This window comes from Corvus hawaiiensis, chromosome 11 (assembly GCF_020740725.1).
Source record: "Corvus hawaiiensis isolate bCorHaw1 chromosome 11, bCorHaw1.pri.cur, whole genome shotgun sequence".
In the NCBI taxonomy this organism is placed as follows: Eukaryota; Metazoa; Chordata; class Aves; order Passeriformes; family Corvidae; genus Corvus; species Corvus hawaiiensis.
This window is the reverse complement of record NC_063223.1, coordinates 19772628-19795586: the sequence shown is the minus strand read 5'-3', so window position 1 is coordinate 19795586 and position 22959 is coordinate 19772628. Positions and strand designations below refer to the sequence as shown.

General features: G+C 40.8%; 1 protein-coding gene across 3 annotated transcripts in view; it reads left to right on the top strand.

Annotated features, from left to right (window-relative positions):
- Positions 1-22959, top strand: part of DCAF1 (DDB1 and CUL4 associated factor 1) — a 49092-nt gene that overhangs the window by 24928 nt on the left and 1205 nt on the right. Inside the window, exons 15-24 of one of the 3 annotated variants that reach the window (XM_048315503.1) lie at positions 455-653; positions 1326-1408; positions 2198-2282; positions 3689-3922; positions 4471-4564; positions 5021-5125; positions 5822-5895; positions 6816-6920; positions 19414-19669; positions 22443-22498. In XM_048315503.1, coding sequence (XP_048171460.1) covers positions 455-653; positions 1326-1408; positions 2198-2282; positions 3689-3922; positions 4471-4564; positions 5021-5125; positions 5822-5895; positions 6816-6920; positions 19414-19669; positions 22443-22462 — 1255 coding nt within the window. In that variant the 3' untranslated portion in view covers positions 22463-22498. Of the gene's footprint in view, positions 1-454; positions 654-1325; positions 1409-2197; positions 2283-3688; positions 3923-4470; positions 4565-5020; positions 5126-5821; positions 5896-6815; positions 6921-10777; positions 12513-19413; positions 19670-22442; positions 22499-22959 lie in introns of those variants that run through there. The other 2 variants (XM_048315502.1, XM_048315504.1) reach the window with 2 other exon arrangements.

Here is a 22959-nt window from a genome sequence, read left to right as displayed (position 1 = left end):
TATGAAAATAAAGATGACACGTTCATGAAAGCATCTTCACAGTGAAAGCAGTGTCACCATGGGAAGCTGTGATGTCAGGAGGTTGTTTGGCTGATGTGACATCCTGTGCTAAGTGTTTCAGAACTGTTAGGAATTTTTTTGCTAGCTCTCTGTACTTACCCAGGTGTTGACATTACAGGTTTTCCATCAATCCAACTTTGAAGATGGAGTCCAAGTGCTTCAGCTTAATGATGTGCTTTAACAGAAGTACCACATAGTGGAAAACAGACCCTAAAGATTGCAAACACTGTTGTAGTACTCGAGCACTAGTCTTCAGATTGACACTTACCTTGCTCTAGAAGAAAGCTATAACTTGTACCTATGTAATATTTAAGGGCTGGATTTAATATCATCACACAGCATTTCAGTTTTGCTTCTCTCTTTTGGGTTACCCATGTATTTTTGCTTTCTCTAGGTTCCGTCCAATTTCTGTGTTCAGGGAAGCAAATGAAGATGAGAGTGGCTTTACCTGTTGCGCATTTTCTGCAAGAGAACGATTCTTAATGCTGGGTACTTGCACGGGGCAGTTGAAACTCTACAACGTGTTCAGTGGACAGGAGGAGGCCAGTTACAACTGCCATAACTCTGCCATCACGCACCTTGAGCCATCCAGGGTAAAGAATCACAGACATGTTCTGATTTTTAGGCCCTGGTATGTTTTGGGCCCACCTGGATATGTATATCTAAAATGTACCTACTGGCTGGCCTGCAGTGCCTGTTATTGAAGTACTTGTAATAGTTGCATACTCTCACTCTTGTGAGTTCTACATTTAGGGGTTTTTTCTTCCAAGATAATATAGAAGATACACAGTGGCTATGTGTCTTCTTAAGAAATCAATATATATATCTGGAAGTAGAAGAATGCTTAAACTGGCTATTACACATTTATTTATGTGTGGGATCAGATATCAGAGTTCCTGTATCTTCCCTTTGCTGGAAAAAGAAACTTTTCAGGGGATGATTCTAGGAAGAAAGAAAAGATTTACAAGCAAAATGGACTCCATTCACAGGACATCAGAATTCAGCCATGAATGATCCTGATTTTATCTGCTGTTAACATCATAGATTAGGAATAACAATGGGAACAAAGCTTGTCTACCAAGGGCTCTTTGTTGTACAGAGTATTAGATACCTGGATTTTATCCCTATAGGAGTAGTATTAGGCACAAACATGTGCTCTTTAGTTTCTAAATTGATCTTGTAAGTTAAAAGTGTACAGGTAAAATATTAACCTCTGTTTTCCCTGGTATTCTTTTCCCTTCCTCCACTCCAATCTGGAAATCCAGGATGGATCTTTATTGCTGACATCTGCTACGTGGAGCCAACCTCTGTCTGCATTGTGGGGAATGAAGTCTGTCTTTGATATGAAGTAGGTACACTCTGATTCAGCTGTGGGGTGTGCTGCAGCTGGAAGAACCATTTGATACAGGAGTAAACTCTGTAAAACAGAATAGCACAGATCTCACAATGTCTCTTGTGAAAAATAAAACGTGCTCCCTTTCTTATGTTGGTATATTCCCTATTTTATTTGGTACAGAGCAAATTCTAAATTCTACTTAAAGTCCTGTTTAGTGCAAGATAGATCAGTAAAGTCACTGTTACTCCTGAAGGCAAAGAAACATGTTTGTGTTTTTATTCTCATGTTTGTAAATTGTCTTGGCAATCTTTATGTAGCCAGTTCAGAATTCAACTAGCAAGGTGGTTTGCAGGATGAAATTGTTAGACCTGGACTGCAAACTCTTTAAAACCTATTTCAGTACTTACAATTGTTCCTTCCCATAAAAAAATGGGTGAAAAACTCCTCATTTTTAAAAGGTTTGTTGTTGTCTACTTCAGTTGTAAACAACTGTTTTGGTGTGATCTGCATGGGGTCAGCTAGAGGCCTTTTTTCAGAGGAAAGGTTTAACTTCCTCAGGCTGCACGTGTTTGAATTGTTCATGGTGCCATCAATTGCTGACTTCTCCAAAGAGTGTCATGTTTATGGCAGGCCCTGTTGGTGGCAGGTCTGAATTTGCTACTGCAGCATGTTATGGTCAGTGGCAAAGGAAAGCGTTTTCTACATCTTTTCTGTTGTTGAGACCTGTGCTGGAGTTGTTGGTGTTGCTTGGGTCACATAGAATCTGCAATTCCTTGACTTTTTTACTGTCTGTATCTGCAGGCATTCCTTCCCTGATGACCACTATGTGGAGTTCAGCAAGCACTCTCAGGACAGGGTCATTGGCACAAAGGGAGACATTGCACATGTAAGTACCAGGAAAGCTCCTGGCTGTGAAGCTCTGGCAGGAATATAATTCTCCATAGGATGTTTATTAACTGATGTGAGTACTTTGATGCTCTGTGTAACTAATGAGCTTCAGAGGAAAGCTTTGAGAGTGTCAAATAACCTCTCCCTGTTCCTGAGGGTATAAACTTGACTATCTCAACCAGCTGTAGCACAAGTGTGGATGTGTTGCCTCTGGGCAAGTATCCTGAGCAATTGTAGATTCTGCTTTGTTTTATTCATTTGAGGGAGATCATGCAGGGTGGTTTTTTTTCTTTTGAACTTGCTTTCTTAGTCTTACTTTTCAGTAATAGTAATAATAAGAAAGTTCCACTGTAAACAGTAGCTCAGTCAACAGCTGTGGGAAATGACCTATTACAAGTGTCCTTCTTTTGCCCTCCCCCCTGCATTTGCAGCTTACTTTTGGGTAATTTAACTTTAGCACTGTATCTTCAGAGAGTACTGTTGTAGTGCTTTGCATGAATACCTGCAAATTGGACAGACAAGGCTCAAGAGAGCTTCTGCTGCTTTGCAGGGCTAATTTGCATTTGTTATAGGCCATGTCTCTCTTGAAAGAGAATTTGCATAAAAAATTTTCATGTAATACAAATTATTCAAATTATTTATAATTTCACATGTAACTCTGATTTGTTTAAGTAAACTCTCCATTCCTGCCCAGTTTTTAACTTGGATCTAGCCGAAAGTCAGATCAGTTTGTGTCTTGTGTTTATCTGGTAAACAGATTTGTTTTCCAGTTCTTGAGAATATTTTCCTCTGTAAGTTTGAACAAGAGCTAGACTCTGAAGGATGTTACAGATCAGATTTATCTGAGGAGATGATCGTAAACCCTTTGTGATAGTTTGAAGCCCTTCTTATATTCCCAAAGTTTCATGTGCCAAAGCTCAAAGTTGCCTTTCTGTGTAAATGCCAGGAATTTTAACTCCTTTTCTATAGTTTCTGGCTTTATTCCCCTCACTTGTGTGCTTTGGAGTTTTAATGTTTGTAAATACCATCTGCTCTGAAAGCAGTTCCATTTCTGAAATAGTTTCTGGCTAAGTGGTACCTTGTGATTGCAGCTTTCCAGTCTATTCCTCATAGTGAGGTTATTTTATTTGGAACTCATCCTGATTGTAGTGAATTATGTCAGTGAACCTGCAGTAAGCCAAGCACTGGCCAAAACTTATTGTGAGGCTTGGTTCCAGCTGTGAAAAAACTATTAAAGGACTGCTAGGAAGGGTTATTTATGGAATGCTGTCACATGAAATGGAAAAGTGAAATGGGGAGTGGGGTGATTCTGTAAGCAATCTAGAAAGGGGAACAGGGGGTGATTTTAGGCACAGGTATATTACAAATTGTGACTAATCTTTCTTTTTCTTTTTAATCTGAAAGATCTATGATATTCAGACTGGCAACAAGCTATTGACTCTGTTTAACCCAGATCTTGCCAACAACTACAAGAAGAACTGTGCCACTTTTAACCCCACTGATGACCTTGTCCTAAATGATGGTGTCCTCTGGGATGTCAGATCAGCACAAGCCATCCACAAGTTTGACAAATTCAACATGACTATCAGTGGTGTTTTCCATCCCAATGGGCTGGAGGTCATAGTCAACACTGAAATTGTATCCTTTGGCCACTGTGGTAACTGGTGCTGGGAGCTCAAGAATTGGTATGGATGAACAAGTAGCTGTTTGCAGAGTTGTGTGAATGGTCTGCTGTGTTACATGTTACATGTGGTAGCAGGAGTTTCTATCTGTGAATCAAGGAAGAGTAGGGACTGTTAGGTAGCTAATTTAAATCTAGATATTCTGCCTCTGATGTAGCCTAGAGAAAACACTTAATACAAAGAGAGAGCAAGAGAGACTTTCTTTTCTGATACACGCTCCATGGCTGAGCTCTCAGCTCTCTTCCCATGTCCTAACAAGATCAGCCTTGAAGGTGTACTGCAGTAACCTCTCATGACTGGGAATGCCATTTTGAGTAGGAGCTTTTTCATTTTGAACACATGAAATGGAATTGTAGTGGTAGAATCCAACCCTGCTTCCACCATATTTGCAAGAGAGTGGCAATGAGGTTTCTTGAATGCAGGCAGTCAGTTCTTTGCCACTTCACTGAAAAGGAAATAGAAACTTTTAATTGTTTGTTGCTCCTTAGCCTGTGTTTTTTTCAGTGGGACCTCCGAACTTTCCATTTGTTACACACAGTACCTGCTCTGGATCAGTGTCGTGTGGTCTTCAACTATACTGGCACAGTGATGTATGGAGGTAGGACTTCTCCCCTTACATCCCTCTCGTGGGTCACCTCTTGTGAGATAAGTAGATGCTTGTTCAGTGAAATGGGAAGCTTCAGAGACTGTGTAACTCCAGGCCTTAGTGGCATGTGTGAACTGGGTTTTTTCCAGGATGTTCATGCTACGTGTATTGCTGACAAAGACAGTTTTCTGTATCAGCAATATCACAACTAATTTGTGAGATTAAAAAGCAACCTGTTGTATAATGGCAGATCCAGTGATGCTTGAGAAAATAATTTTGTCCTCTGTATTAAGTTTTGATGATCTGTAGTATCAATAAAGGCATCTCTGGAAGAGTAGATATTAAATGGGTCTTGCCAAGCTATTAAATATAAAGAAAATTCATATCAGAGTCTAATTTGATCTGAAGCCGATTAATGGTAGTGACTAATGGAAGGCAGATTTGTGGAATAATCTTTTGTTGTTTCAGCTATGTTGCAGGCAGATGATGAGGATGACCTTCTGGAGGAGAGAATGAGAAGTCCATTTGGCTCTTCTTTCAGGACATTTAATGCAACTGATTATAAACCTATAGGTAAGAGTAAGAGAGCAGCCAGTAGCTTTGTCTGGAGGTTTGAAGGTCTATTGAAAGTTTGTTTAGTAACATTCACTTCTCTTTGCATGTGTGAGAAAACAAACTGCTATATCGAAGCACAGGAGTTGGGTTTAACTCTGACATAATTTCAAGTATCATATCCCATTCAGTGTGTGACTGCCTTACTTGCTACTGTTCTGGCTTTATTTCCTTTCTTCTTCTCAAGTAAGGCATAATCTGAGACAGTAGGTCACTTGGCCAGGATGGCATTGCTCTCATTTCACATGGGGCTCTTTTTTTAGCTCATGGAGCTAAGCTAATTGCTGCTGTGGACGTAAACAAATGTGGCTTTTGCTGTTGAAGGGAGACATAGGTCACAGCTCAGTCCCTTTTTGTTGCCACCTATTCTGAAGGATGATCTGTTGTGTACTGTGCTTAGGGAAACCAATAAATGTATTAACAAGGGAGGAGGCACCATGCAGAGCAGGTTAAGAGCTTACATGGCTGTTTTTTACAATGATCTCCAATGTTTCTATTCTTTATTACAGGTTGAATTACCTACATTCATTTCACTTCTGTTTCAGCTGTTTTTTTTCTTGTCCCGAGATGGTATTATTTGCTTTTAGACACTTCTTTTTCAGTGAGCATTAAGTAACCTGCAGTTAACCACTGAGTTTGTTCTGTGATGTTTTCCAGCTACCATAGATGTAAAGAGGAATATCTTTGACTTGTGCACAGACAGCAAGGACTGCTATCTGGCTGTCATTGAGGTAAAGCAGCTAAAATAAACTCTGGTCTCTGTAGCTGTGGTTTGAATGCACTGCTTTTGTTGTTTCTTTTTTGGAGTTCCTGCTGTTAAATTCATGTCCTAAGTAGTGGTGGTGTTTTGATGGTGCTAAAGATGCTGTTAGCTTTTTATTCTGCACCCCCTGCAGTCTTGTTTTGCTGCCTCTCATTCCTTAAGTTTCCAAACACATTTGCTTCTCTTCTTCAAACTCTCCCCACTTTAATATGTACAGAGGTTTTCCTTCTCATGAGCATAAGAGAAATGTGTTTTTTTCTTATTTATAGCAATGATTTCCTATTACTGCAAATTAAAATGTGCCCTGTACCAAATAACTGGGAAATGCAATCTTGCGGGGGCTTCCTGTAGAGCTTTACTGTGAATCACTCATATTGCTCCTTTTACACTTGTGTTCCTAGCAAAATCCCAGAAGCTAGGGATTTGAAGCAAAAATTACTGAGCAAAACTTCTAGTTTGTTAGGGATGCAGTTGTTTGCTCAATAATATGTTGTCAGAACCCCATTTCTTGAAGCCTGATTATGCACATGTAGTGACTAATCCTGTCAGCTTTATACTCTCTGAACCACTGATCCCTACAGACCACAAAAGCAAGTCAAGAATTTGTAGCAGGGCTAACTTCATGTTTAACTACTGAAGTTGCAGATGACAAGGGTTGTGAGACCAAGAAAATTTTCTTTTATAGGAGTCACTGGAAATGTTACTTCAGGGAACATGGCAGGTCTTGAAACCAAAGAGACTCATTTTTAGTGCTAATTGTACTGCTGCTGGTAAATGGGAGGGAAGGATTTTGCAAATGTTTCTGTGATTGAGATCAGATGTAGCATTGAATATGACAGCTGAGCTCAATTCCTGGGGCTAACTTCTGTGTGGGCATCTCCCCTGCAGAACCAAGGCAGCATGGATGCCATGAACATGGACACGGTGTGCAGGCTCTATGAAGTGGGCCGGCAGCGGCTGGCAGAAGATGAGGAGGATGAAGAAGAAGATCAGGTGAGAAGCATAGCATTAACCTGGCTGTTCAAGAGTAGCTGTTAGCCCTCTACATGTGTTCATTTATTACCCAGAAAGTACAGAGGACTCATTTGGCCTCACCTAATGTGAAATAGATCACTTTACTGTCAGTGTAAACTAAGACCGTGTGTGCAGAACCAGTGTGAACAGTAACTTTGTGTGCTGTAAACTAACACAGTCATTTATAGTTTATTTATTAATTTCCTTAAGTATTCAGTCTTGATCAGAAGCTTTGCTTTTTGTTCGGCTTTTTTTTTTTTTTTTGAAGTATTTCAACCCCCAGTATAGACAGTAGTGCTTGAGGCTTTCCTCTTTTCAATTCCAAGTCTCATATTTGGACATAATTTATCACCAACTTCAGAAAGAGGCACAACTTGTGACTAATTCAGTGAAACTGCACAGTACTTCCACACAGCAAAAGGTTTAAAGAATTTTAAAGAGGGCTGTAGGTTTGCACTGGGATGTGTTGGTTTTCCTTCTCAGCTGTTTGGCAACTTGACAAAAGAGCTCAGAGCTGCAGTAAGTGCCCCTCAGGGTGCAGCTGGTAGAATACACAGTAGCACAGAATGCTTACTACAGTAAAGTGAGAATTAAAATTCCACAGAATCAGTTTGTAACTTTGTGGGTGTCAGGTGTTTTGGGGTTTTTTTTGGACAGGCAAAGACCTTATGCTTCAATTTCCTAAAGATTTTAAACACATTATTCTTTGCTCTTTGGTGTCTGCATTCTAGTAAATCATACATTTGTATTTCCTGTGAGAAAAGCTGACTTCACCTTTTTCCAAAGAATGCTAGAAGGTAATACTTTGGTGGAGTTTTTTTCCCAGACTGTATGGAGAGAGCTGGATTTGTGCTACCCTTTCTATCTCTGAATCTTCCTGTTGCTAGGTTAAAACTTGTACTTTCTAGTTCAGAAGACTGGAGAGCAGATCTCAGGAAAGAGTAATTTTCTTTGCAATGAGTTGTTGTTATTACCCTTTCCCTGTAATTCTGACAGTAAAACACTCCTTTGGGTGGGAAGTGTGCTGTCCTGGCCACTGAGTGTGCTACAAGGTTGCAGCTGAAGTCTTGGTATTCTTTTGAAATCATTGGTCACTGTTTTTATCCCTATATTGGATGGATTAAAAGAATAAAATTTATTGGGAAGCAATGGAAAGGGAGGAGAGATTATTGCTCCTTCCTTCCTTTCTACATCCCAACCATACAGTGCTTGCCTTGGGCAATATTTACTATTTCCGTCTCCACTTCCACTGGTTTTGTTCACTTTCAGTATATTTTAGTAAACTATTTCATATTTTCTTTATAGAATCTCCAAAAATAGTTTGTAGCAGAAATGAGTTTTGCATTGTACAATGATTAACTAGCAGCTGTCAGGGCACTGCTTTGCAAAATCACTGGTAAGTGTTGACTTAAGGGAGATCTGTGTTTGTGCAAGGCAGTCAATGGTTCCAGGCTGTAACACCAGGTACTCAGTAGAGATAAGGGATCTGCCATCCATCAGATGTGACTGGGGACACTTCCTGTCTTACAAATAGAGGTGGCCCCAGGCAGAATCTAAGTGTGCTAAAAGCATTTCTGTGAAGCTGATGGAGTGTTCAAACAAAGCTGCTCCTGGATTGATTTGCAAGCTCAGAGTGACTAGTTGGTATTGCATAACTGCTGCTTTTTATGGTCTCCATTGCTGGGGTCTGTACCTGTTTCCTAAACAACAACTTCTAGGGATGGTTACAATCAAATTTCTTTAGTAAGAGAGATTTGGTTTTAATAGAAGCAACACTTATGAACCCAAATTCAATTCAATGTACATATATCTAGCCAAACATAAATAACCCCCTTGCTTTCTGTCCCTACAGCTGTTCTATGCTTTTTCTTCAGGTTTGTTTTTGTCTTAGGTTTGCAAAAGACAGCTTTTGTCTCTAGAGACATCCAACATTGAGCTAGAATGAATAGAGGTTTTCCTGAATAAAGACAGAATCCCTCTGGTACACTTGTCTGTTGAGACCAAGAAGAGGTTCCTTGATGGAAGGATTTTTGTTTGTATGCATATCCTCCCACATGTGTAGGTGTTTAGTATTTGCCTCGTTAGTTTCTGTGATTTAGCTTTTGAAAAATTGGGTATAACATTTCAAACTTGTTGGAACTTCTCACAGATACTCTAAAACCTTTTCTAGCTGAAAGAGAGGGTGCTTTCTGATCTTCATGATTCATATGAATTAACATGAATTTGGCATCTTTTTCATCAAGGTTTTTAAGGCAGAAAGGAATCTCTTTGACCCCTGCCTCTCACACCTTGACTTGATGCATATGTGGATTTTTGTATCTGACCTACAAGGGCCCATGGGCACATTTTTTTGCCTGTACAGAAAGTAATGAGTACTCAAACAGAAGGGTGGCTGATGGGCAAGCCTTGCTCAGAAGTAATGTGATGCACAATAAAATTGCTTTTAAAGTTGTGTTAAGAGACAAGAACTGTGGAGAAAAATATCTGCCTGACTTTTTTTTTTTAACCTTGAATTTTGACACCTCATGATGTCAGTTCTGACAAATGTCAGCTGAAGGCTCCATGGCAGCTTTTTCAAAAAGCAAAGACTGACAGTCTTTAAAATGAACCTAGTAGGGATGTTTGGCCTATAGCTATCTTTCAGTTCCTTCTGTAATTTAAGAAACAAAACAACTATATTATTCCTCCTATCTCAATCCAAACCTTGCAAGATCAACTGATCTGCTACATAAATTGCCCTCAAACTAAATGATGGGCTGACTCAGTGGCTTGAGCATAGGATTTCTGCAGTGAATGTTTGTGGGTTTGTTTGAAATGCTCGAGGACATCACCAGTGAGGCTGGGTTCTTCCCTGCTGCTGTACCAGCCTTTCCAGTGAGATTCCTGGGAGGCTGCCTTTCCCTAGGTATGGCCACTAATCCAGAGTTGTCAAGCCTTGTTAAGCAGAACAAATGCTAATGAATGTTGATGGTCTGTACTTACTATGTACTGAGGGAAACTGAAGATGTAACATGCTTAGCAAGAGTCTGTTTGCAAGCTCTTTTTGTTGGGTGTTTTACTCCAAAAATAGCAGTGTTCTTGCCTTGAACTTTCATGAGTTCTGTGAATTATTTCACCACTGGGTGAGTATCCAAATGTGTCCATCAATAACCAGCAGTCTTACAAGTATTTGCAAAACACTGTTCAGCATAAAGGGAAATATGTAAGGGTTTTCTACTTTTCAGTCTGGCTGCAAGATCTTCCTGTTTTTCCTCCTGTGTTTGCCACTGTTCTGATACACTCCTTCAGTTAGATTTAGCAAAAAATAAGTTGGGTGTCTGAGCTACTGGTGCAGATCTTGGACCATCTTTTGGTTGTTGGCTTGCTTTATTCTTACTTATTTCTCTTTCTTGGCTGATTAGTATCCCCTGTTTCACTTGTTAATCTACTGTCTTCTGTAGTGAGGCAGATGAGGAATTTCAAAGGAAATGGCACATGGCAGCTGCTACGGGCTAGAAAAGGAGACTTCAGAAATATTATGTGCTCAGAAAAGCTGAAACCAAGGGAACACAGAGTAGACTCAAAACTGGGAAACTGAAGTCTGGATGAGGTGATCTTCTGAGTGGGTTTTAGGATTTTCAGTCTGTGCATTTTTACTTCCCTGTTTTAGCTTTTCTTTCCGTATTAGTTGTTTAAGGGCTGTTTTTCTCTCTGTGGTACGTGTGGGTGATGTTGCATCTGTGAGGCTCAAGCAGTGTCCTCAGTTATTGTCATGTTCAGAGATTTATGGCTTCAGCAGCACATTGCTTCACCTAGCTGTCCCTGTCCTATAAAGTGTGTTCTACTTCTTTTGCCAGACCTGAAGAACTGTTAATTATCCTGCAGTGCTTCTGGGCTATCGAAATGGTTGATGGTAGGTGTGTAATTTGTCTTTTTGCATTGGTTTAGAAAATTCTAGGTGATGGGAAATAAACTTTGTTGATAAGGCATTAAAGACTTGAAAGACAACCACTATTCTAACGTATGGTTTAGCCAGGGTGGAGAATGTTTTCCTCAGCTTTCTATGTGGTCTTTGTGATCCCAGTTTCTACTTTTATTTTAGGATTGTCCCCCTGTCTGCCTGCAACAGTAATTCCAACAGTAATTCCACTGTACTTTATTGCTGTTGTTTGATATAGTTGGTTTGTTTTTTTCATGCAAATACTTACTTGCTGGGGAAAGACCCCACAAACCTTAATCCATATTGGCACTAATACTTGGGAATCATCAGACCATGGTGGTGCTTTGCCACTATAAGCTGACTAGAATGATTTATGTCATCAGGGACCCTTAAGGAAGGGTTTGTTTTGGGAGTTGTTCCTGTAATATTTGAAGATTCAAATCTTACTCAAGGATAAAATGGTTTACAGAATAATAGCTGTGAATGGGTATTTTCAGACAAATGTGTCAAGTGATAATATGTGTTTATTGCACACCTTTGTAGGAATCTTTGAGCTTAGTTGCTGCTGGGGAGGCTGAGTAATGAGTGGTTTCTATCAGAGACCCTTTTATATAACAGACACATCTTTTGAACAGGCATCCTCCAAAACAGATATTTAAAAGAACAGTGCCTGTACTTCTTACCACATTTTTAGATAGTAGCAAATAACTGTGACTGCTTTAGCCTATTCTACTGTTTCAGAATCTATTTTCAGTAGCTTTCAGACAGTGCAAACAGAGGAAATTCTTGGAAAGAGATAAGTATTTGGAGTTTCCAGAAGGGCAGACTTAGTATTATGGAGTAAAACAGCTTCAGCAGAGATAAAAACATATTCTGCCTGTTCAGTGACATAAATCAAAGATGTCCTTCCTCTTGCCTAACACTTCTTTCTAGAATTGCCACAGTAGTTGGGATCCAAGAAAATAGAAGCTGCCTGAGCTGTGATGAGAAATGCCAGTCAGAGGCTTGAGAAAATAAAGGAACAAATTCTTGTCCATGGAGAGGGAGTTCATTTACCTGCCAAACCTTGAAATTCCTTTATGCAGTATTTTTCTTTGTCATGGAATTAAAGGAATGAATTTGTTTTTGTAAGTGAGAGTGTGAGATCAGTAAGAGAAAGGAAGAGAAGCATATTGAGAAATTGTACCTAATTCTGTACTCCTTACTTTACCTCTGAGCCCTGCAGCACAGGGAATATAATAACAGTCACCTTAAAACTCCTTTATCCCAAGCATTAAGGAAGGTACCAGCTGTGAAGTGGTGGCTGGCACATGCCTCAGAGGACAGCGACTGGAGCTAGGCTGATTATCATCAGGTGCATACAGTTAGGTTGAAATGGAAACATTTCATAGGCAAAACCAGAATTTGCTCAAAAGAGCCCCACCTGAACCTCCTGATCCATGTGAGGCCCATTCCCTTAAAGCTTTTGTTTGTCTGTATCATGGGTGGTTTGTCATTCATCACAGGTAAGTAGTCATTGTTAGACAAGCTAAACCTACTTGCACAGACTAAGAGATTAACTGCTTTTTATTTCTTCACTCCATGTTTTGCCTCTGTGACATTCTGTACGCTGTGTGCTGTTTCCTGTTTTAAATCTGCACATACCTACACCTGCATAGAAGCCTATGGTAAGATTCCTTGCTTGTTACATATAGTAACTTCTGCAGCTTCCCGGGCTTCTACATTTGTAGCTCTGTGACTAATGGCGACGAAGAAGTAGAAATTCTAACCCTGAAGTAGCCAAGAAGATAAAAGTAGGTGCAGCCCTGTAGTGTGAAGGAGATGAATACTTAGAATTAATTTAATGATACATAACAGGAAGTGGGTTTGCCAGCTGAGGGGAAGGATGGACAGTAGGTAATCTAGGATGTGCAATTCCTTACATGCTTGACCAGGGAGTCTGTTGGCTGTATTTAAGCTTTTTCCACTACCCATTGTCCAGGAGTGTTAAGAAGTGGTTGGGGGGGGCGTGGGGAGGAATTGGATAGAAACTCTTAAGTGACTGAAAACCAGACATTGTCACTCTTGGGAACTGCATAGCAAAGGCCCAGAAAATACCAGCATGGTACACAGCAAGGAGTACCATTGTCAGAAGATGTGACAAGGGGACTGTCTGTGGAGAAAGATAAATTACTGGAACAAGGAGATACTTACTCCTCTGGGTAAAACGTTCTTCAGTACACTTGTATTTGAACAACGATCATATGTCCTTTTTTGTGAAAGCAAAGCCCCTTCCCAAGCTGGAAATAGGGAGTAATTAAAATAATACTGATAATCTGGAAGAGACCAGACAAATTCACTGTAAGAGAAACTTGGGGAAGGAGGGTGAAGTAAACCGGTAGGCTGTTTCTTGCAAAAGCAAATAAATTAACCAAAATAATGAGACTATGGGAAACATGAATTTCTTTAAAAAGAAAACAAGCCTAGATGAAATAAATAACTGCTAGAAGCAGATGTTACCAGCAGATAATTTGACTTAGGTAAAAGTAGCCAGAAGTGAATTAAATAGGAGCTGAAACATTTGAAATAGTGGGAAAAGCTTTTCTAACATGGGATTAATTGTTCTGCAGATAGAGAAAAGATAGATGAAAATGAGAATAGTTAGAGTAATACCATCTAGCATGATTCAGACTGAGAGGTGCAACAGAGATTGTGTTTTCAGAGGGAGGAAGTGTTGCTGGAAAGCAGCTGGAGGTGAGAGGTGCTGCCTTGGAGGTGCTGATGGGAGGTGAGCAGGGCCTGGGAAAGGAGTTCATGGAGCAGTCCCAAGAAGCTGGGCTGAACTGTTGATGTGCTGCCTGGTTTTGCACTGTGAATCAGCTCCTAGTAGAGGAAGGAAAAGTCAGTGAGGTGTGAGACAAACAGATAAAGCTTTTTGTAATAGCTGAAACCATGTCAAGCAAAAAAGCAGTGACCTGTAGATGTCAAAACTGAATCAGAATTTCCAACCCAAATATCAACAATTGGAAAAGACCTGTGGGGTCTTCCTTTGGCAACTAAATGCCAGCCTAGTGTAGATTTGAGAGATTGCGTAATCTGCAGTGGAGAAGTCTCAAATTCTGGTCACGTGGTTATAAAAAATTTTGGAATTAAGAAATGTAAGAAAGCTCTATAAAAATGTCTTGAGAGTACTTAAAAGCAGGCTGGTCTATTTTTATATACTGCAGATCTGCAGTGCTGTAAGTCATACTTCCTGGAAGCACTTTGTACATACACTAATTTAATGTTAGAATACATTACAGAGGTATGTTAAAATCAAAAAGTTAAAGTTCTGCTTAGCTAACATGTATTTTGCATCAGTTTGAATAAGTGAAATACTGGGGTTTTCCTGAGCCTTTGAATGATTTTTGAGGGATGAACACCAGTGAGTATGTTAAATATCAATAAACTGTGCTACCCACAAAAGACAAATTTGTCAATTTTGTATGTGCAAGATGATTGGTAAAGGGGAATGGTAAGAAATTCTATGATGATGATGAAAGCTTATGTAGTGTGTGCCAACAAGCATGAAAGAACAATGTGGCAGAAAACACATAATGCTTGAACAAGTGCAAAGGGTATGTATTAAGCTCTGAAAGGGCTGTAAAAACTGGCAAATGAAGAATTAGGTCAAGCAGGTTTTTTTTGTTCCAGTGCAGCAACCCCAGTATCTGCCATTCCTTTAGGGGCTGTTGTTTAGTTTTTTCCTTTGGGGGTAATAAATGATAAATTAATTGAACCGAATCTACTCTGCTTTCTGGAAGCAAACTGGTAGTGGAGTTAAGTTACCAGTAATTTGCTTTAAGATGATCTCAAGATAATCCTTTGCTGTGTAATCAACTTTTCATATTCTGTAAGTTTATGTTCAGGTTTTCTTGTACTATTACATCTCTGTAAATCTTCCTGTATGCAGGTGTGTTAGAAAGCTGATGGGAATCACTTTTGCCCTCTTAAACATCCTTAAAGCATTTCCAGGGCCATGGACTGTGTATTGATGCTGTTTATATGTTACTGTGTAAGTGAATTAGTGAATTTGGGTGAGTTAATGAGTGTTGAGAAATAATGCACATTTAAATAAAATGTCCCATTTTGGAGTCTGATGTTAGAAGAACAGATAGTTCCTCTAAAATATGTAACTGATGATTCCATATGTTACTGACTTACATGCTTAAGACTTCTTGAGTTAAACTAATACAATCCTTTGTATAGATGGTCTTTTTCAGCCTAAACTAGCCTTTATTAGTTGAATCAAATTAGCTAGAGTCAAACAATTTGCAAGTTATACTGGGGCCTGTCCTTGTGTGGACGTCCTATCCTGTAGATAGCTGTTCCACATGAAAGTTGGAGCCTCCCTCTTTGCTGTCCCCTTATAATTTTAACTGGGTTTTGTTTGTTTGCTTGAAATTGTCACCTTTGTTCATTGCCTTATTTTTGCAGCCTTTTTGCTTTAACTAGACTGAAATACTCTGTCAGTATTTTTGCAGAGAGTGAGACCAGGAAACCATTTTGTGTATGAAACAGAGTGGATGTTTCCTAGATGAAATTCCTTTACTGTAATCATGACCCTTGTGTTTTTGATGAGCAGAAAGACTTGGCCATCCAGACATGTCAATACCTCAATGTCAGCTGTTATGTAGTGACATTGTGTGTGCTGGGGATGAAGAGGGGTGACACTGGTGCAGTATTGGGAGCATAACACAGAAACCCCTTAGTATTCATACTCATTAATTAATAAAATTAATATGTATCTCTGTAATATCGAATTACAGATTTGAGTCTCACTAAGGGTCAGTGAGTACTCAAAACTGTTCTGCTCTTGGCATCTATCAAGGTAGAACTCCCTTAAATTAATCGAAAGTTTAGGTATCTACAACTAATTAATATACCTGAATCACAGTGTAACTAAAGTGGAGAGCAGTGTGACATCCTTAGTTCAAGAGCTGGACTCCACCATGGCCCTCTGAGAACTACCTGCTCTATTTAAAAAGGAGCAGGCAATAGATTTTCCACCCCCTGCCCTCCTTCACAGCCTCAGATTGAGGTTGTTTGTAATTTTCCATTAATTCCATGAGAATATGGGGGTTCAGTGTGGCTGCATTGCAATCATCGTGCACCTTGCTGCAGTACAGGGCACACACAAATACCAGACCAGGAGTCAGAGTGATGATAGGGAGGGAGGTAGAACCTTTTACAGAGAGAAGGTTATGAGATGGTCAGTTTGGGATTCTGTAGTCCTACCCTTGTGCCTTCTGCAGAGGGAACTGGTAGCTGTGAAGTGACTTCTCTTGGAGAGGGAAGAGAATATTCTCTAAGGAAGCAGAGGAGGAATATGAATACTCTATGAACAGTTCAAGTTCTGATCCAAGCTTTTACAGAGAACATTCCAGTTAGAAGAATATCTTTAGGCATCTAAAGGAGTTAGTCATAGCTGAAACAATTCCTTGATATTAAGTCCTATGGTGTGTGCTGGTCCATGGGTTCTATGGATGGGTTTACTCCAATGAGGAAGATGAGCACAGGTGCCTCCTTGTTTTGCATGGATATGCATGCTGGTTCTTTTTTCCAGCAGCACCTTTGTCACTGCCCAAAGTGAGCCATTGATGAGTAGGCAGGGGCTTGGTTTCCCGGGTTTTTCCTACACAAACTTGGATATGGTTTGGAATAGCTGTCTTGTCTTCCCTTGTGACATGGCACAAGGATTTTTTTTCCCCCCACTCTTACTCAGTGTGCTTGTTTGAGTCCCTGGGGAAGGTGCCATTTTCTACCTACGTAGGCATCCCTTACATGAGACAGTTGTGGTGTCTCATGAGGATTTATCCTGGGGCCTCATGAACAGCCTGGATATCACTTACATGTGGTGGTGTTAGACTGCAGCTGGCACTCCCTCACCCCTTCCTTAGCTGTGTGTCCCAGGGGTTGGGTTTGGGAGCAGAAGCTCCGGGTGCTTTGTTTGGAGAGCTGTCCCCAGGCTCTGTGTGAAGCCGTCTGCTCCAGCCGGGAATGCTGCACTGGGCCTGCCGAGCTTGTGCTTGGCTTGGCTCACAAGCTGAGGCAGAATTTATTTGCCTGTAGCTTAGCAGAAGCTTCACAGTGGCCAAGTTATGTTTGGGTTCTTTAAAACATGACATGGTACAGGTTTCCTCCTCACTGATGAAGATGCTCCTCTTGAGCCCTGCCACGTGTCACCCCTCCAGCTCTGTAAGGGTGTCACTGTGTGTGTCACACTCACATGCACACGTGACTTCTTGTAGCATAAGTTACACACTATTCTCTGTTTTACCAAGGACAGGTATAATTTTGATCTCATCTTACTGTTCTTAGGTGGTTTTTAAATGAATGTGGCCTGATTCTAATCACCAACTTCAGATTAAGTAATTTAAACTGTGAAAGTGGAAGCATTTCAGCTCTTGTTTGTATTTTCACAAATTATTTTTCCTTCACTGGTTGGTATAACTCTTCAAAGCTAATTTGCAGCTAAGTATACAATCTTTCTGTGTAATTTGGCTCTTAGCCTTGTCAGCCAGAAGGGATTTTTAGCTCTATGCAACTACATTTCATTTCATCCTGTATTTGAAGGGTGATATTGGTATAAATGCCTTGCCTTGAGCTTGAATTAGAATGTTGATGAAACAGTAAATCAATTTCCAATAAATACGTTACATATGAAACATTATCAAATTTAGTAGTTTTGACATTTTGAGTCCTTGTGGACTAGATATTTAGGAAAAGAATACTTTCAGAAATTCCACAGATGTAGAAACAAAGAAGAGACCTAACTAATTTCAGAATCCTTCAATTTTTACCGACATGGACTCTAAATGAATCTTGCAGACAACATACTTTTTTCCCAATGTCTACAGGTGTGTCTCTATCTCCACACTGAGAAACTTCGCTTAATTTTTCTAAGATTTTTGAATAAATTGATATCTCTTTTCTGCTTCAAAATTGTTTAGACAATGAAAAATGAAAATAAACTCTCCTGCCTTTTTGGTTTTTAATCAGCTTTTCAATTCTGACTAGAGTAATAAAATTTGAGACATTGGTCTCTCTGCAGATACTGCATTTAACAAAAATAAATACAAATTATTAAGGTAAAGCTTTTATACTCAATTAAGTATATTTTATAGAAAATTATACCGAGTATGGCACTGCAATTTAAAACTGTGAACTGCAAGTAAGATACTTCCTCTCCCAGTATGTATACAATTATGTCTGTTTATCTGAGGACTCACTGACTCAAAGTAAAGTTGCAATTGCTTGAAATAAGCACAGGCTTTAATACAGGTTGGCTTTAATATTGTATTTCATATAAGCTCTTTCATAAAGGAAACTATGTAGCAAACCATTGCTTTTATACTGTAATCTGCATTTAATAACGCGGCATTTCTGGTCAGCAGTGAAGACTTGGCTGCCTTTTGCAAGTGAAGAAACAATACCATTTACTCAGGCATTTCGTCTTTATTTCTCTTGCCTGTGACAGATGTTGGATTTGTGTGGGTGTGGTGGTTTTTTATAGCACTGACTGAAGAAAAAGTAGGTTGGGGAGATGACAGTAAAGGACTTTCCTCTGTCCCTTTAGATCTGAAAATGCAGCAGTCTAAACAGCTCAGTGGGAGTGTGGTGAGCTTGAGGACCAAAGGAACCCTTGAAGTGGGTTGTTAGATATTTATCTTAATTGCTTCCTAATTTTGCAGAATGTGTCTCCTCCCAAAACAAAGGGGCAATTAGGACTGAAAGAGTTGAGAGCATTCTGTTAGAGAAGCAGGCAGTGACTGAGATGTGCAGGGAATTGAAGCTTTTCTTTCAGTCCTGGAACACCCTGGAGCTTGGCTTGTGATGGCAGTTTGTCTGGAAGAAGGGTAGAACTGTTACAGCTCCTTCCCACTCAGTCTTATCCACTACACACAGATCGCTGGATTTTGTCTGTACAATGAGGAATTCAGTTGCTTTACTGAATGCAAATTCTTATGGTTTAATAGAGAAGGATCTTGATCCACAGGTAAATATCAAAGATGAGACTTCTGAGCTGCCTTGAACAGTTCTGTCATCTGAAGCTGAGTGATTCAGGGATTGGCCTTGGCTGAAAGTATCCTTCCCTACATTTTACACCTCATCCAAATGGGAATGACAGAGACTGAAGGTGCATGTGGCTTGATGTCAAGTGGAGGTTTTGGTCCTGCTGAAACTAAAGCAGTTTGCACAAGACTAGCAACAAAGCCATGGATTAACAGGTCTTACTGCATGTCCTTCTCAAGGGTGCTTTGTGTTGGTGGCCAGTCCCAGAGAGGAGCTTGAGCCAATGGTACCTGTTTGCAGCAGCATTTTGCAGTTAAGACTTTGCAGACCTGCAGGTGATCTGGCATGTGTGATGCTCTGAAGCTGTGGAGAGAGTGCTTAGATGGGTGATGGGAGAGTGTTTATGTTTGGTGGCTGGATATGGGGAGAAGTGAAAACTATAGGTTTTCTTTAATTACTCTTGTTCCATTTTACATGTATCTTAATGTCTGCAATGGACTGTTTTTGCTGTCTTTATAGGAGGAAGAGGAGCAAGAGGAAGAAGATGATGATGAAGATGATGATGACACAGATGACCTTGATGAACTAGACACGGACCAGCTGCTGGAGGCTGAGCTGGAGGAGGATGAGAACAACGAGAATGCTGGTGAGGATGGAGAAAATGACTTTTCTCCCTCCGATGATGAGGAGATTGCCAACCTCCTGGAAGAGGGAGATGAGGGTGAAGATGAAGATTCTGATGCTGATGAGGAAGTTGAGCTGATTCTTGGAGATAGTAAGTGTGTGCCCACCTCGGTGACCTTATCCGCTGCTTAAGGTCCTGACAAAGAGGCAGCATCTAAATTTCCCCTGAAATGACTTAACTGACTTGTCCCTTGTTAGTATGAGTCACAGACCATCATCGTGCTTGTTCACCTGTGGCTTCTCTCAGTAATCTGCTGGTAAAAGCAGCTCTTACGTGAGAGAACAACTGTGCATTCTGGAAAAGGAGGTATCTCCTTTCTTCAAGTGCTCCCAGCTGTGTGTGTGTGTGTGTGTGTGTGTGAGAACTCCATGTGAAGAAGCTTTGTCTGATGGCTTGCCTGTCCTGCCTTTCAAGGGGACACAGGTTTAACTGTTACCTCACCTGTCCTCTCTGCCTCATGTGAGCCTGTAAGGACAGAGAAGCATTTTTGATCCTTGGTGCTGTTCTTTCTCTTTTGCAATTGCTTAAAGTGCAAAGCTAACATGGCATTTCTGACTTCACTTCCTTTATTAGACTATTCTGAAGCTAACATAACTTTTGGAATATAATTTAAATTGTTCTCTTTTGCTGGCATTCCACAAATACAGTGATTTGAAAATATAAAGTGTGTGTGTATGAGTGTATAAGAAAGAAAGGTCTGAACTTTTTATGTAGCAATAAAATTTGGAAAAATGCTTCACAAGAAAGAAGGTGAGTAGGATAGCATCAGACTTGGGATTTGTGACACCAGATTCTGTTCCCTTTTTTGCAGCACAATTTTTGAGTATGTGTAGCCAAACCATTTAGTTATTTTTAATTTTCAAGCTGTAAAAATGGACATAATGTAGTTACCTTAAGGTAAGGGGTTGGTAAGGATGAGTAATTACGGTGTGCAAGGTGTTTGAAGTCCTGCAGTGATGGGAGATTGGTTCCCATCTCAGCTCTCGTATCAGGCTTCCCTGCCAGTGTGCTGGAGGATGAAGCATGGCAGGCCCCACGTTGGCAGTGATGTGGCTGGCAGACTCATCCATGTCTTCTGTGGAAATGTAGCTCAGTCATTTTTAAGGACGTGGCCACATTAGGTTGCCAGAGTTATTCTCTGAGGTCACTCTGCTGTTGTCTAGAGGGAAATAGGTTTATACTGTAGAGCCATAAAGGATATTTGCACAGCTCAGTCATTAATAGCATATTGCAGTGTGACATTTTGGGATTACAGGGAACCTCTGTGTCCTAGTAGTGGGCAGGATCTTCGTGACACAACTCCACTTGTTTTTCCTTGGGGAATGCAGGGCCAGAAGCTCTTCAGAGAGCACCTGGGGTGCTGTACCTTGAATTGTCCAAGGGGCAGAATGGCCAGGATGTTCAGGCCATTTCAATAACTCTTCCTGGAACAAACGAGGTGCTACTTGACAGGCGTTTCAGGCGTGCTCTGCAGAACACTGTGTTATGAAGCAGCCACATCTGTACATCATTTATGGATAGAGCCACTTGAGCAGAACTTAGATCTGGTATGGCTGTGGAGCTGCAGGCAGCCCATCCCATGGCTGTTAGGTTGCTTAGCAGCAATTTCAGGAACTCAGAGCAGGGAGTGCAGCTCTGCTGGGCTGATGCATGCATGGTCCTTGATGGGTTTGATGAGTGGGGTTCTATGGCAGCTGCTCTGTGATTTCATCTGACTTCTTTCTGTTTCCCCACCCCCCAGCAAAGAACAATTAAAATTTTTCTCTGCTTATGCTTGTTCCAGAATTAAAAGTTGTAGGGGCACTGCCAGCATAGCAAGGACCGATCTGAGGCATGGGGTACATTTAGAGTGTTCCCTACTGCAGATTCTTGCTGTATTGTGGGTGAACCTCCATAACATACAGTGAGTGTTTTCAAAGCAAAATAATTCAGAGAACAGTTGAAACAGGAGTGAGTGGCATTGGTTGCTATGTGTTCCTTTTTAAAAATAATCCATGGAGAACCTTTAAAGTATGAATTTGTCTTCCTCCTCCTTTGTTACCACCTTGGGGACATTAGATCTGTTTGTCAAAGCAGTTAATGCATTGTGCAGGTCTTTCAAGAGCTTTTTCCTGGGCGGGCTGAGTGTAATTTTTGAAATGCACATATGGCATAGGATGGAAGAAATACATGGGATTCTCACCAGCAGCATGGCTGACTCTGGATTCTGATTCCTCTTCTGTAATCCAAAATGGCAACTTCCAGGCAGGTCTGTGCAAACTAACTATGCCAAACAGTTAACTGCAGTCAGGTTTACTTGCAGACATAGAGCTCAGAACTGGAAGGTTATGTGGTGAACTGGGGAATAGTGAGGAGATCCTTTCTCAGAGCTTTTCTCTGGGGTTAAAAAAAACCCACCCAACAAAAACCCCCCAAAACTCCAACTTTCTCAGCTTCTCTTCTCCAGAGTTTCTGGATTGGTATCTTGCTTGTGCTTCTTTCCCTCTTACTGTGTAAGTGTAGCTGCTGCAGCAGTGGCTGGTGTTCCAGCAACCCAATGTGGCTGTGGCTGTTCTGGGAGCACTGATGACCCCTCAGCTTAGGCTCAGTCCGATGGATGGTGAGATGGAGCATCCCTTGCTGATCACAGTGGAAAGGCAGCTGGCTGATCTTCAGGGAGGAGGGTTGGGGGAAAGGGTTTGTGCCCTGTTTGCTTGCCTGTGATTTTTTTCCCCCCCTAAGGATAGCATCTGAGAAGGGGTGAACCCTCCAGAAGGTCTTTCTTACCTTAACAGGCATTTTAGAGATCCACATTACTGAGATGGCTAAGTGGAAGTCTTGGTGTCTTTTTTTTTTTTTCTTTTTAACTATTTTTAACACCCAGTTATCTGCTGCATCCAATGAATTCGCATAAGAAAAAGAACCAACACCACCTCTAAGGTAAGGCAGGAGCCCTCTTGCTGCCAGAGCTGCTACTGCTTCCTTCTTGCACAACTGAGGGAGGAGAGATCTTATGTTTTAAGATAAAAAGCGTGTGTGTATGCGTGTGTGACTGCTTCTGGTAAATCCCCTCATGTCTTTATTTTGCACCACAATGAAGAAAACCAGGAAAAGCACAAATTACAGGTCACCTTTAGTAAGTGACCTGTAGTTAAATTCATTACAGAAACCTTTGAGTTACTAGAGGACGGTTCTGGTTGTGAATGCGTGGATTGCTTCCACCTTAGTGGGGTGCAACTCACTGCATGAGGAATTACCCTGTGCACATCATGCAGGGGCCAGGCTGGTGGCACTGTCCAGCTGTGAGGAACGACTGCCACATCTGTCCAGCCCCTGGCATGAAGAGTTGTTGCCCTTTGTGTGCAGGAAGTTGTGCAGGCAGCTCTCTGCTGGTGTCCTCC